Raw genomic sequence first — 15,179 nt, 5'->3', positions numbered from 1 at the left:
GTGAAGAGGCACCATGACAATGGCAATTTTTTTAATATATATTTATTTATTTTATGTATATGAGTATATTGTAGCTGTCTTCAGACACACCAGAAGAGGGCATTGGATCCCATTACAGATGGTTGTGAGCCACCCTATGTTTGCTGGGAATTGAACTTGGAGCCTCTGGAAGAGCAGTCAGTGTTCTTAACCACTGAGCCATCTCTCCAGCCTGGCAATGGCAACTCTTATGAAAATGAAAAAAAAAAAAAAAAAAAAAAAAAAAAAAAAAAAAAAAAAGCATTGAATTTAGGACTTGCTTACAGTTTCAGAGGTTTAGTCCATTATTATTATGGCAGGGAACATTGTAGGTCACATGGTACTAGAGCAGTTACTGAGAGCTACATCCTGATCCACAGGCAGAGAGAGAGACAGACACAGACAGACACAAAGAAAGACAGAGACAGACAGACAGAACTGAGCCTGACATGGGCTTTTGAAACCTGGAAAACCACCTCCACCGATAGACACACTTCCTTTGTCAAGACCACACCTCCTACCTTGTAGTCCTTTCAGAGTTCTATCCCTGAAATTTTCAAATACATGAGCCTATGGAGGCCACTCATTCAAACCACCACACTAATGGATTAGTTTTGTATGGCTAGGTGTTACTGAAAACCCATCTGAAGGTCTGGGGTAAATGGCTCAGTTGGTGACGTTCTTGCCACACAAACACAAGGATTTGAATTTATATCCCTAATACGCATGTAAAACTAAACAAAGGTGGGCAAAATGAATCTGTAATCCCAGTGGTGGGGAGACCAAATGAGAGGAGCCCTAGAGCTTATTGGCTAGCAAGCCTAGTGGATGAGCTCCATGTTCAGTGAGAAATCCTGTCTCAGAAACTACAGTGGAAGGCAGTAAGATGTCTCAATGGGAATGGACCTGCTGCCAATCCAGACAACCTGAGTTTGATTCCTAGGACCCTCTGACTTTTACAGGTTGTCTTCTGACTTCAACATGCCATGGCATGCACACACACACACACACACACACACACACACACACACACACACATAGAACAATAGAGAAAGGCACCTGAAGTTGACCTCTGGCCTTCATAAGCATACACACAAGTACCTGCACTCTCCCTCATGAACATGTATGTCCATATACATATAATACCCATATGCTCACACACAAAACCCAGCTGAAAGTAGAGGACATAGAAGAGGGATGAGAAAGGAGTATGGATAAACAGGATCAATATGTATATACATGTATGAAAATGAAATATGCTGGGCAGTGGTGGCGCACGCCTTTAATCCCAGCACTTGGGAGGCAGAGGCAGGCGGATTTCTGAGTTCAAGGCCAGCCTGGTCTACAGAGTGAGTTCCTGGACAGCCAGGGCTACACAGAAAAACTCTGTCTTGAAAAACCAAAAAAAGAAAATGAAATATTCACATTTATGTACAGTGAATAGCATGCTAATTTTAAAATAATGAGGAAAACTTATGCTTTATTATCACAATATAATATTTATTTTTACAATAAGTTAAACTATGTAAAACTACACAGGTACTCAAGAGGCACCAATACTACATTTAGTTGTGGTCCAGGAGGAAAAAAATCTGTCACTGATTTTTTAAAACACAACACATGCACATACACACACAAATGTAGGTTTAAAAACCCATCTAATGAGCCATCTAGATGGCTCAGTGGTTAAAGCACTTGTTACTCTTGCAGAGAACTGGAGTTTGAATCCTAACAGCTACATGGTAGTTCACAACCATCTATAACCCCAGTTCCTGGTGCCTGGAACCCTCTTCTGACCTCCATGAGCACCAAGTATACATGTGGTACGAGTTCATGCAACCAAACACTCATATACATTAAAAAATAAATATTTATATCAAACAAACAAAAATCCCCATCTGTCTGATTATAAATTGAAAAACATCCAAATTAGGTAAGAAATTATAGACCACCTAAATGAGTTGCACTTAATATTTTTATCTTCAAATTTTCTTTTTAAGCTGGGCAATGGTGGCACATGCCTTTGATCCTAGCACTCAGGAGGCAGAGGTAAACGATCTCTTTAAGCTGGAGGTCAGCCTGGTCTATAGAGTGAGTTAGTTCCAGGAGAGCCAAAGCAGTTGAAATCCTGTCTTGAAAAAAAACGAAAAACAAAAAAAATTCTTCCAAAAAAAAAAATACACACACACATATCACTTCCCCCTTCCCTGTTCTCCCTTGACATTCTCTAATGTTTCATTGGGTAAAGGCACTTGCCAGCAATTCTAATAACCAAAGACAACCTCATCTGACTGCTGGGACCCACATAGTAGAAGGAATTACCCTTTGACTTCCACACTTGTAGAGACAGGATTTCATTGTGTAGCTTAGGATGACTGGGAACTCACTGTGTAGATCAGTGTGAACTCACAGAAATCCTCCTGCCTTTGCCTCCCAGCTGCTGATATTAAAAGTGTGTGCCACCACTTCAGGCTAATTTAAACAAGAGCAACAACAGCAAAACATTTAAGCTTCCAAAATCGAAATATTTACAAAGTATGTTAAAAAGCTACACATAAGGAATTCAGTGTTGTAGTGTGCACCTGAAATCCATGAGGCTAAGGCAGGAGGGTCAGGGTCTGCCTCAGTTACATGGGATTGTGTTTCAAAAACAAAGAAAAAAGGAATAAGAAAGAAAGGAAAGAAAGATGGGGAAAGAAAAAGGAAGGAAGGAGGGAGGAAGGGAAGGAGGGAGGGAGGGAAGGAGGGAGGGAAGAAGGAAGCAGGAGAAGAGGGAAAAAGGGGGAAAGAAAAAGTCTATACTAATGTAAATTGAAATTAATTTTGTGTGTATAGGTCTGTGTATCTGTTTGTGTGTGTGTGTGTGTTTCACATGCATGATTGTAGGTGTGCACAGGGAGGCCAGAGGTCAACCTTGGGTGTCATTCCTTAGGAAACTTGCTCCTTATTTTTTGGGACAGAATCTCTTACTGGCCTAGGGCTCTCCAAGTAGTCTAGGTTAGACCCAGAAATCTTCTGCAACCTCCTCAGCTCTAGACACATCCATGTGCCATCCTTGCTAGCTTTTACCCATGGGCTCTGGGGATTGAAATCACATTCTTGCTCCCACAGCAAGCACCTTTCCAAATGAGCTACTGCCCCAGCTCCAGCAATGTAATTAATACACATAGAAAATTTAAAGATCCATTTCAACTATTTTGTATTTTCTAATCTAAACATGAACTTAGTTTTTCAAAATCTCTTTAATCTTCATGTTATTCTGGGTAAATAAATCTTGAAAATAGCTATATTTAAGCTGAATTTTTCTACTAATCGCTGTGGAATACCTAATAACAAGACAGAGATTATTTATATTTTAAAAAGTAAGAGCAAAAAAACAAAAAACAAAAAAATCAGTGAAATACCATTACATAGGTAAATCCCAAATCCAGACAACACAAAGTTCTGGTAAGTATATGTACCAACAGAAATCTTCATTCATGGATGACAGGAATACACAATGGTGCGATTAATTCAGAAAACAAATTAGCAATTTCCTACAAACTAAACACATACTCACTATATCAACCAGGAATCACACACTCTTTGGTATTTACCCTAAGGAGTTAAAAATGTATGCTTACATAGAAAATTGCACATGGGTACCAGCTTAATTCATAATTAGTAAGATGTGGAGCAAACAGGCTGTCCTTCATTAGGTGAACAGATAAATAAACTGTGTTGTGTCCACACAAGGGAATGCCGTTTAGAGCTGAAAAGAAATGAGCTATCGATCTGTGAAAAGACAGAGAAAACCAATGTCAATAATGAAGTGAAAGAAGGAAGCATCCTGACCCTCCTCTAATTCCCCAGTGCCAGGAATGAAACCCAGGGACTATGAATGCCACTGAGCCCCATCGCCATCCCAAGGGATGTATACCATGATTTCAACTATGTGATGTTCTGAAAAAAAAAAAAAAGTCAAAAAGAACAACCCAAGAGACAGTAAAGGAAGATCCATGATGGCCCACAGTTGTAGAAATAAAGAATGAACAGGGGAATTCAGGATTTTAGGGCAGTGACACTTTTCTGTGTGGTATTATAACAGTGTCTATGAGTCATTAAAAATGTTGGACATCAGGGGAGAATCATAATATAAGTAGTGTATCAGGGTAGGATCTTAATCATAATTAGAAAACGCTCTGGTGGGGAATGTAGGTAGGAGGATGCTCTATGTGCATAGGATATTTTGGTGAGAATGAAAACCTATTCACAAAGAAATAAAGTTGTAGGGCCAGTGATATGGCTCAGCAGGTAAAGGTGCTTGCCACTGAGCCTGATGAGCATCTGACCCCTAGCCCTACCTCATGGAAGGACAGATCCCACTCCTGCAAGCTGGCCTCTTTTCTCCTCATTTGAGAGCACACATGCATGCACACACATAAGGAAAATGTAAAACTAATAAATAACATAAACAACCTTTCTTAAAAATTTATCGCTGTGCTTGGTGATAACATACCTATAATCCTAGTTTTGGGAGGTAGAGGCCAAAGAATCAGGAATTCAAGGTCATCATCACCTCCATAATGGGCTAGCCTGGTTTACATGAGAGCTTTCATAAAACAAACAATAAAAATAAAACCTCTTTTTCTCTCTTTCTCTTTCTTCTTTTCTCCCACACTACCCTCAAACAATGACTTATATTATGATTCTCCCTTGGTGTCCAACATTTTTTTAACAATTGACTTATTTTATGTATGTGAGTACACTGTCCCGGTTTTCAGACACACCATTAGAGAGCATTGGATCCCATTATAGATGGCTGTGAGCTACCATGTGGTTGCTGGGAATTGAACTCAGGACCTCTGGAAGAACAGTCAGTGTGCTCTTAACTGCTGAGCCATCTCTCCAGTCCCAGTGTCCAACATTTTTAATGACTCTTAGACACAGTTACAATACCACACAGAAAAGTGTCACTGCCCTAAAATCCTGCATTCTCCTGTTCATCCTTTATTTCTACAACCGGGGCCATCATGGATCCTTTTTTTTTTAACTTTATTTACATATGAGTGCTCAATTTGCATGTATGCCTGCATGACAGAAGAGAACATCACTAACATCAGAACCAATTATAGATGGTTGTGAGCCACCAAATGGTTGCTGGGATTTGAACTCTAGAAGAGCAACCAGCCCCTGACCCTAAAGAATTAGAACTTTGTCAGGGTTCATCAACAGAATCTGTCTGTTCTTACTATTCATTCAGTAACTCCATCTTGTACTGGTGAGGAAGACAGTGTTTGTTCTAAGTAGTTTAAAGACTAGGAAGATTGTAAATGCAAAAAGATTAAGCCATTCGAAGATGCTATTTAGGTGTGCTTTTTGGGTCAAGTCATTGAGGCCCATGAAGAGTTAAACAGAAGGACTGGTCGAGAGGACCAGCTGGCGAATGGGGTGGGTCTCCGGAGATTGGGAGGGAATTTGAAGCTGGAATAAGAGAACTAGGCTTCGTCTACTTCCAGCATCTTTTTCTAATTATGGGCCTTCTGCAGCCTTCAACCTTCCTGTGCAACCTAGAGGGCTTGTAAAAATCACCAAAGGGTGTAGTGCAGAGATCAGAAGGGCTGGAAGCTGGCTCGGGCCCCTCGACTCCAAGTGTCCTTGGGCAAGTTGCTTAGGCTATGAGCCTGCTTTCTCATCTGTAGAATGGGAAGAATGTACCTTGGATTTTGCCCCAACACATTTAAGTTGGCCTGTCCTCTCTGGCTAGCTGGTTACAGTTCTGGAAAATGTATTCTTTCTCCTGTGGGGGAGGAGCAAAGCTTTGCCAGTGGCTTAAACACACCGAGCCACTTCCACCCCCTTCTCCCTTTCTCCTTTTCTCTCCTCCCACTTAGCTTCAGAACTGTTGTTCCCAGGGATCCTGGTCTTTTGTTCTCTGGAGGCTTAAATCACCACCTGTTTCTGCTTGATTTAAAAGGTGTCTCCAGTTGTTTCAGACAATTTCTAACTGAAATTGTCAAAATGTACATCTAGTGAGTGTATCACATTGGTTCACTACTAATGCATCAAGTGCATTTTCACTTTCCTTTAAAATTGTTTTTTTTATTTCTCAATTATCCCCTCTCACAGTACCCATCTCTTTTAGTTGTTGGCAAGGCTATTTAGCACTAACACAAGGTATCTTCTAATAGTATTACACATCTTCCTGTGATAGACTCTCTTTCAGAGAAGGCTTTGCCTACAGGTTGGCCTTTAATTTCCATCCTCTAGCCTGAGTTTTACTGGTGACCTGAATTTAATCATGGGACCCACATGGTGAAAAGAGACCCAGGTGTTGTCTCCTGATCTCCATAGGCAGTGCACCTATCACAAATAAATAAATAAATAAATAAATAAATAAATAAATAAATAAAATAAAATAAAATAAAATAAAATAAAAATCAGCCCGGGGACACTGGGGTATCTTTTTAAAAATGCAGATTAGTAGAGGGTGAGGGACTGAGCGGCTCACAAGGCCTCAGGTGAAGCCAAGCTGTGGAGTCTGACCACAACTGGAGTTTCAAGGTCTTAGAGTTGAAGACAATGGGAAGGGGAGGTATCCACACTCAAAAAAATGATAGCGGGGTGCCGCTTTGGTATTTATTACTCGGGATTAGAGACTTCCCTTTAAGACACCTCTCTGTCCTTTCAGGCCCACGGTTTACCTGACGACTGTTTCTGTAATTACTTAGTTGTGCTCCTCCACCTTTTTTCTTCCCTTCTTAACAGTCGCATAAAAAAGGGGGTCCTTCAGCTCACATCTGCATCAAAACGTCAAGAATCCAGTTTTAAACAATCAGGTTCACCCCAGTTTTTACCATGCAACCTTGGATAGCCCCCAAAGCTCACAACATCAGATTCACAATGAGAAGCTTGACGACACATCACCAGTATTCCCTTTATTTCTCTTGGCTGCACGTGGGATGCTCTGCACAATGCAGACTTACAGTGGCCCGCTTGCAGGGCATTTAACATTGGGGGTGCCAGATTGCCTTTTAAAGGCATGCAGTATTCCTTTTTTATAAAGCCCTGGATTTTTGCCTATTCAAACAAAGCTCTTCCTGAGTCTCAGCTGTGAGTCTTTATTTAAAGCAGTATTATTACTTGCATATTTTAATATTCTTACTATCTTTAATATTTTTAGCCTGTTTTATATAGGAAATACCTAATCTTGCTCCTGGCTGTATATTCAACACCAAACAGTGCTTTATTCTAAACAGGATTTTGGAGAGATTCAATGAAGGATGAAACAAAAGATTTATTTTTTTTAATACTTTCTTGTCTTCTAATTTCCCACATACTTACTTATCGGGAACCTGGATGTTAATGGATAAATAAAATTAGTTCTGCTGCAGTAAAGATGGTAAAGAGTCAACTCATTTCAGAAGGTGTATTACAAAATATTAAAAGCATCCACTGGCTAAAGGATCAAAAATAAGTTCACCTTTAAATACCCTTTAAGAGTATTTTAAGTGATGAAATATTTAGATGTTAGTAACACTTCTCTCCTGTAACACCTACCATACATACCACTTTTCTAGAGAAATAAAAATTTAAGTGCAGGGCTAAAATTTCGATTGGGCTCAAATCTACATCCTAACTAACAAGCTAACTACGCTCTCTCTGTCATTGTTTTATACCCTTGACGTTTTGCATTCATGGGACTGCTTTTTTTCTTAAAGGTTCTCCGTGGTTGAAATATCAGGGAAATGAAATAGGGCTTTCTCATGTTTCAGTCCCAAGAAAAGGAGACTGCAAAGCCCATTCTGCGAGGTTTAAGAGGCCTACAAGGTGCACACCCTGCAACTGCTTCATATTCCAATTTCATCTCTGGGATTTTTTGCACAGCTCTTCATTTTGGAGGATGATGTAAACCGCGCAGGAGCATTACAGTACTCGCACCATGGAGAAGGATGCGAGAACAAGCACCTTGGGCCGCTAGATTCGCTTAAAACATGCAGCCGTGGGCTACAGGCCCGGATACCCGCCCCCAAACCGGGTCCACAACAATCGTTTCCTCCCTCCCCGCCTTTTACATACAGTACACATACAAATACACACACGCAGAGCAGCCAGCAGGGGCGGGCCGGGCGCGACCACTGTGCCAGCCGTGGGGGGCAGAGCAGAGGGACAGCTCCCGCACGCCCCTCTCCAGGCCCTTCCCCTTCCTCCCCTCCCGCGGCATCTGCGGGTACTTAGCCGTGAGCGGGGGCACCTGTGGGCTCGAGGGGTTTCAGGCCCTCAGCTCCCGAGCCACAGCGCTCTGCGGCTGCGGCGCCACCCGTGCCTGCGCGAGCACTTGGTACGGCCCAGCGCTAGCGGGCGCCGAGCGGGAGCCGCGCGGGAGCGGCGCAGCGACATCGGCGGCAGTGGCGGTGGCGGTTGCAGCTCGGAGCCGTTGAGACGCCTCTGCGGCAGCTGGTGGCGCAGGTGGCCGGCGTGGACGTGGGCAGGAGCGGCCAGCGCGCCCCGCAAGCCCCAGCGCCACCGCCCGGCAGGTGAGAGCCGCCCCGCCCCCGCTCGGCGCGGGTGGGAAGCGGGCGGCCGCGCTCGCAGCCTTCCTCCTCCTCTCCCGCCGCGCCCCTCCCTCGTGGGCTGCGGCCCGTGGGAAAAGCCCTGAGAGCGCCGGGGTGGGAGGCCGGCGGCCCGGGTGGCCCGCAGCATCCCTGCCTCAGGTGGCCGCTACCGCAGGCCGGGGCGCCGCTCCCGGCCGAGGCCGCGCTCCGAGGAGGCGCGCGGGCGGCTCCCCCTCCCCCTCCGCGGCCTCCCCTCCCCCTGCCCTCCTCCCCGCGGCCCCTCCCTGGGGTTTGCGCTTTAACCGCCCTCCCTGCTGTCCCTCGCAGGCGCGTCGGGACACCCCGAGGCATCCTCCCCCGCCCGCGGGCCCGCCAGTCCCCAGCTCGCGTCTGTGTTCTGCTTGCATCTCCTGATCGCGGCTGCGCTGCTCCCCCTTCTGGTCTTGGGACTCCCGGCGTCGCCCCTCAAACATGACTCGCGATTTCAAACCTGGAGACCTCATCTTCGCCAAGATGAAAGGTTATCCTCATTGGCCAGCTCGAGTAAGTGATTTGTGGCCCCGGTGTAGCGGTGCGGCCGCCTTTCCAAAGGCCTGCCTCCCATCGTCTCTTCTTGGCTTCCTTTCAGTTAGTCCTTCCTCTCCTTTTCCCTTTACCGTTACTTGGAACCTTTCATTTTATTTTATTTTTTTTCTGTACTCTCCCATGTAATTGTAAAATTCTAGGTTTTCCTTCATACTCGCGGCGGTTTCCCTGGCTTGCTTTTTGAGTCTCAGACAGGTGTTCTATATAAGAATATTTAGGGATGACGTTCAATTAACGTTTCCTTGAGGCGAAGTCATCAAGTATATTTTTTGTGTTTAAGAATGAGTGAAATCATGACATTTCCTTAAAATTTGGAATTTTGAACAAAATACAGAGCGTCAACGAAATATGCAAATTAGAAACCCTTGCATGTGATTAAATTACATAGTACACGATTTGCAGTTGGTGATGCATTTGGACCTTTATATTAACATTCTTTGGCTTATGACCTTGAAGATGTTGTTTTCCATTTTTTGTTCTCCATAGCTAAAGGGGGGAGTAGACCAGACGCTGGGTTAGCCTAACTGGAGAAGTCCTAAGGACTCAAGATGTGACATTAAACACAGAGCTCCATTTTCAGGAAAAAATAGTTTTTTGTTAGTTTATAATGGTATCAAGGTTCAGTATACTATAGATAAGACTTAAAGAATGTTGATTAGATAAACTCAAAAAACAGACTGTTCCAAAATTGTAATTATTTTTTCATACAACTTATTTTTTTATTTTCATTTTCAAGACAGAGTTTCTCTGTGTAGTGCTGACTGTTCTGGAACTCACTCTGTAGACCAGGCTGGCCTCAAACTAGGAGATCTACCTGCCTCTCCTGGAGTGCTGGGACAAAAGGTGTGCACAACCGCTGCCTGGCTATTTTTTTAATATACGTAAACGTAACTAATTTAATCTTTGAAAGGTGTTATTTAAAAATAATCAGTTCCATAGTTGTAGTTCTGACAGCTGTGTATGAGTACTGACTCAGTCTGCTTCCTCAGCTTCCCATCATCCTCAGGTGGTAAAGGTCGAGCCTTACCAAAGGCTCATCCTTAATCATAAGCCGTGTCTACATAATTGGTGTTTTCTTTTCTTTTTTTTTTTTTAAGATTTATTTATTTATTATATGTAAGTACACTGTCACTGTCTTCAGACAAACCAGAAGAGGGCATCAGATCTCATTACAGGTGTTTGTGAGCCACCATGTGGTTGTTGGGATTTGAACTCAGGACTTTCGGAATAGTAGTCAGTGCTCTTAACCATTGAGCCATCTCTCCAGCACTCGGTGTTCTTGTTTTCTTATAGGAAAACTTTTTCTGCTCTGTGTGTTGTGTGTGTGTGTGTGCGCGCGCGTTGGGGGGGAGCATGCGGAGTACTCTTTGACTGTTACATATGTTGCAAACATCTTTAGGGCAATGACCTAAAGCTGAATTTCTTTATTCTAGAGCTCTTAGTTATACAGTCATGTACTTGTAAAACACTGTATTTCAACTTTATATAAGGCCTCCTGGATTGGGAAGGTGTAAAGTCCCCCAAGAGATACTTGATGATTCAAGGTATCCTTATTTTGAGGTGTTAAAAGTCAGGGTTATCTGATATTCATGAGTTTTGTGCCACAATGTAGTTAAGAGGCCAGGTGTAAATACTTTAGAAATGTTGTGATTTCCATGGCTGGAGAAATGGCTCAGTGGTTAAGAGCACTTGCTACTTGGTGGACCTAATTCAGTTCCCAACACCCATCTCAGGCAGCTCACAACCACAGTGATCTATCTATCTGTCTGTGACTCCAGGGCAGTGTCAGCGCCTGCACTCTGCACACACCCATATGCAGGCACACACACCTACATCTAATTAAATAAGATTTTTTATATTCTCTTCTTACCTCTTGCAGTATGTTTCAGGTGACTAAGAATTGGTGCTGGTAAAGGTAAAAATAGCCTCTGGAGAGTCATTTTTATCTTGATTTAAACAAGTCCTTTTTTTCTTCAAAATTAACAGTTCTTTTAAGTTCTGTGTTTTGGGGATTTTGCCTGTGTGCATGTCTACACTGCTTCCATAACTTGAGCCTATGAAGAAAACTGAGGAGCTGTGTGGACACCACACTGAGCCCGGGTCCTCTTCACCACTAAGGCATCTCTCAGCTACAAGTTCTACTTGTGATGAGTTCATTTGGATTGGGATAGGATATTTTTTATCTTCTTTCCCTCGTTTTCTTTTTCTTAGAAGCAGCTGAATTTGGTTTTTACATACTTAAGAATTACAGAGTGTGCTGGGCGGTGGTAGCGCGCATGCCTTTCTTTAATCTCAGCACTTAGGAGGCAGAGGCAAGGCAGATTTCTGAGTTCAAGGCCAGCCTGGTCTACAGAGTGAGTTCCAGGACAGCCAGGGATACACAGAGAAACCCAGTCTTGAAAATAGCCAACCAATCAAACAAAAAAAGCAAGAATTTCAGAATGAGTTCCAGAACACTCAGGGCTACATAGAGAAACCGTGTCTCGAACCCTGTCCCCCTAAAAGATTTACATGGTTTTCATTCTTAGATATTCTTAATCTTTGCTGTAGAGAATTTAAGAGTATTTAAATATTTAAGGTCTGAACGGTAAGGGTGACATCTCTTGTCCAATTATTTATTTTTAACTTCTACAAATTGAAATGAAATTGTTAATAAACAATACCTAACACTTTCTTTCAATGCTCTTCAGAAATTGGGAAATAATGCCTTAAATTTTGGATCCTGTTTGCTTTTATGTTACTTTTTTCCCCCTCTGTGTATGTATGCATGCTGTATGTTTGTATACTACATGTATGTGAGTGTCTGAGGAGGCTGGAAGAGGTGATGGGCCACCCATACCCACTCCAAGAGCCTGAGTTAAGTGAGCATACGGGGCTTGAGAACTGAACTCAGATTCTTTGGAAGAGTTGAAAGCACTCTTAACCCCTGAGCTACCTCTTGCCTCTCATTACGCTTACTGTTTGAAAAGCTCTCCTGCACGATTGCACACCAGCTTCAGACTCCCTATGTGAAATGTTTGTCGTCAGTCAGATTAAAAATTAAGTAACTGCGGATTTTAGGAAGTAAGGCTAATCACAGTAGGTGTGTTTCAGGAGTTGCTTGTGGGTTGATTTTGAGTAGTAGGGGGTGATAACCTTTGTATTTTCTAGACAAACAATGATCAAAATGTTAAATACATAAAAGAGAAGGGTCTTGATGTCAGGACCAGTTTTGCCACCAAATGAAGTCTGGGGTGAAAAAAATCTTGCTTTTTAGGATCTTGTTTGAGATTATGGATTGTAGAGAGAATATCTTGTGTGTTTATGGATATGTCACCTGTCAATTGAAATCTCTAAGGCCTGTAGGAAAGGGTAGAATAGAAGGTGGGATATCTGGAGGCAGAAAGAAGGCTAGGATGAAGCACTGGGAAGATGTGAGGAGGACAGACCCATGGTACCTGAGCAGAGAGAGGTAACCAGTCACATGCCAGAATGTAACACAAATTAGTATAAATAGTTATTTTAAATTTTTAACTAGTCAGGGAGCTGACCTGGGTCATTATTCTGGTAGCTGGAGGCTGGGAGGGAAAAGGCCTATATTGCAATAAACTGTAAAATGGGTTGATTTTGTATTAGACCCATTTGGGGTTCTTTACTCTTGAGTTCACTCAAGTGTACTAAGGTTTGTAAGATTAAAAAAAAATTGACTTTTCTTTCTTACAGGTAGATGAAGTTCCTGATGGAGCTGTAAAACCACCCACAAACAAACTACCCATTTTCTTTTTTGGAACCCATGAGACGTAAGTCCTGCTACCTTTAAGCCATAATGACAGTTAACTTGCAGAAGTTAGGTATAAAACAAAAAGCAAGTAGGAACTTCAAAATTTAAGTGGGAAGTAACAATGAAATTAAAAACTCATTATTTTAAAGACAGAGTTTCTTGTAGCCCTGGCTGCCCTGGGATGTTCCATGTAGACCAGGCTAGCCTGAGCTCATAGAGATCAATTTGTTATTTGCCTCGCATATTTGGAGATAAAATGCCATATGCCTGGGCTGAAATAGAAAACATTAAAAAAAAGTCATGTTTGAATTTTAGAATAAGCCCTTTAAAGTTTCCTTTAAAAATTTAAAATGTATTTTTCCTTTTAATACTAGGAACTCTTTTGTTTGTTTGAGATAGAATGCTATTATGTATTGCTGGCCTAGAACTTACTATATAGACCCTGTTGGCATTGTGCCACCATGCCTAACTGGGTACTCTCTGCCTCCCTTTCCCCCCATACCCCAATTTTGAGACAGGATTTCTCTGTGTCTGTTCTGTTACTCTCTATAGACCACACTGGCCTCAAACTCAAAGAGATCTGCCTATTTCTACCTCCTAAGTGCTGGGGTTAACCCCCCACCCTCATTCATATTTAAAGCACTACATCTTGGTGAGAATTAAAGGGAAAGTTGGAGGTGGGAGTGAGGGGTAGATGTGATTGATCAAAATATGCTGTGTACATGTATGACGTTTTCAAAGGTTAAAAAAAATTAAAAATAACAAGTTTACTTAATGGAATAGATGCTTACATGATCAAAAAGAGTTAGGCTTGAAATAATTCCAAGACTGATGGCTGAAAGTAGCCAGGCATTGAGTGTTCTTGTTAGTAAAATAAGGACTGCCTAATGCTGTTTGAAGGCCTGGTCTTATTTACCACACAGATGGTGGGAAGATCAGAAGAGGGAAGCCAGACAGTGCTGTGTGTCTGGTCACTCCCAGAGCCAATCTGACCTGCTGCCCCAGGTGGATATATAGCTAGAGAACTGATTAGATGAAGGAAATTAATATTGTATGAGATTACAGTTGCATGTTGAACTGTTTTGTTCCTTGTAACTACATGAAATTGCTTTAGAGGCTGTTTCAACTAACTGCCAAAGCTTATATTCTTAGATACCTAGAATGGTTTTTTTTCCCCCTGAGCCAGGATTTCTCTGTGTATCTCTGGCTGTCCTGGAACTCACTCTGTAGACCAGGCTGGCCTTGAACTCAGAGATCCGGCTGCCTCTGCCTCCCAAGTGCTGGGACTAAAGGTGTATACTATACAGAGAAATTGTGTCAAAAAACAAAAAACAAACACTGATTGCTTTTCTAAGAGGTCCTGAGTTCAATTCTCAGCAACCAAATGGTGGCTTACAACCATCTGTAATGAGATCTGAGGCTCTCTTCTAGCACACAGATGTACATGCAGATAGAGGACTCAGGTATACATAAAATAAATCTTAAAAAAGAGAAGAAAACAAAAGCTTCCTGGTGGAAGGCAGAAGCAAGCAGATCTGAGTTTGAGCCCAGCCTGGTCTACAGAGCTAGTTCCAGGACAGCCAAGGTTACATAGAGAAACCCTGTCTCGAAAGAAACTAACGAAAAGAAATGCTGGATTTCTGTTTTCAGGGTAATGTTTTACAATTTTGAGGTATTCTAGTAAATTCAATAGGGGGAGGGGCCTTTAGGAGAAACTGCACTTTGTATCAGAGTAGGGATTTGCATGGTGTGCCAGCTCCACAGTTCCATATGGAACTGTAGTTGAAAAAAATGGAACTGTAGTTGAAAAAATGTTCCTAGGGTCTACTCTGACCATAGAGAGTCCTAGGTGACGTGTGGGGCTCAGTGGTTTTGATGCATGCCAAGTTTTGAGTTATCTTAATTGGTAAGTTATTTCTTCGTGGGTGAAATGAGCCAATTTAAGCCAGATTAGAGTATATAAACATGGGTTCATCGGGAAGCTGCTCTCCGAGTTCATTGGCCCCAAGGACCAAGGCCAGGGAAGAGAGAGAGAAAGCAGAGAGAGAAGGGAGAACAAGTATCTGGATTATATAGGGAAAAACCTCTGTGGGAAGGGCTGGAATGGTCATGGTTGAGGGTGGGTATGCCTGGTAAGGACTAAGGGATGGTAGGAGAAACTGGAGGCCAGATTATGTAAAATATGCACATCAGACCCTTGTCCTAGGTCTGAAACCCAAAATTATTGTGAGGCATTTTTTAGGACTTTTTGGTTTAAAATTTACTCTTGATTTTAAAAGACT

The 15,179-nt window shown here is 42.4% G+C and overlaps 1 protein-coding gene across 4 annotated transcripts in view; it reads left to right on the top strand.

The window, feature by feature from the left end:
* Positions 1-8,335: 8,335 nt before the first annotated feature.
* Positions 8,336-15,179, top strand: part of Psip1 (PC4 and SFRS1 interacting protein 1) — a 31,265-nt gene continuing 24,421 nt past the window's right edge. For 2 of the 4 annotated variants that reach the window (XM_031377766.1, XM_031377767.1), the window contains exons 1-3: positions 8,340-8,534; positions 8,880-9,095; positions 12,840-12,916. In XM_031377766.1, coding sequence (XP_031233626.1) covers positions 9,024-9,095; positions 12,840-12,916 — 149 coding nt within the window. In that variant the 5' untranslated portion in view covers positions 8,340-8,534; positions 8,880-9,023. Of the gene's footprint in view, positions 8,535-8,879; positions 9,096-12,839; positions 12,917-15,179 lie in introns of all 4 variants that reach the window. The other 2 variants (XM_031377764.1, XM_031377765.1) reach the window with 2 other exon arrangements.

The sequence above is a fragment of the Mastomys coucha genome, unplaced genomic scaffold, assembly GCF_008632895.1.
Source record: "Mastomys coucha isolate ucsf_1 unplaced genomic scaffold, UCSF_Mcou_1 pScaffold18, whole genome shotgun sequence".
Classification (NCBI taxonomy): Eukaryota; Metazoa; Chordata; class Mammalia; order Rodentia; family Muridae; genus Mastomys; species Mastomys coucha.
Note: the sequence above shows the minus strand (reverse complement) of the source record. Positions and strands in the feature narration are given on the sequence as shown.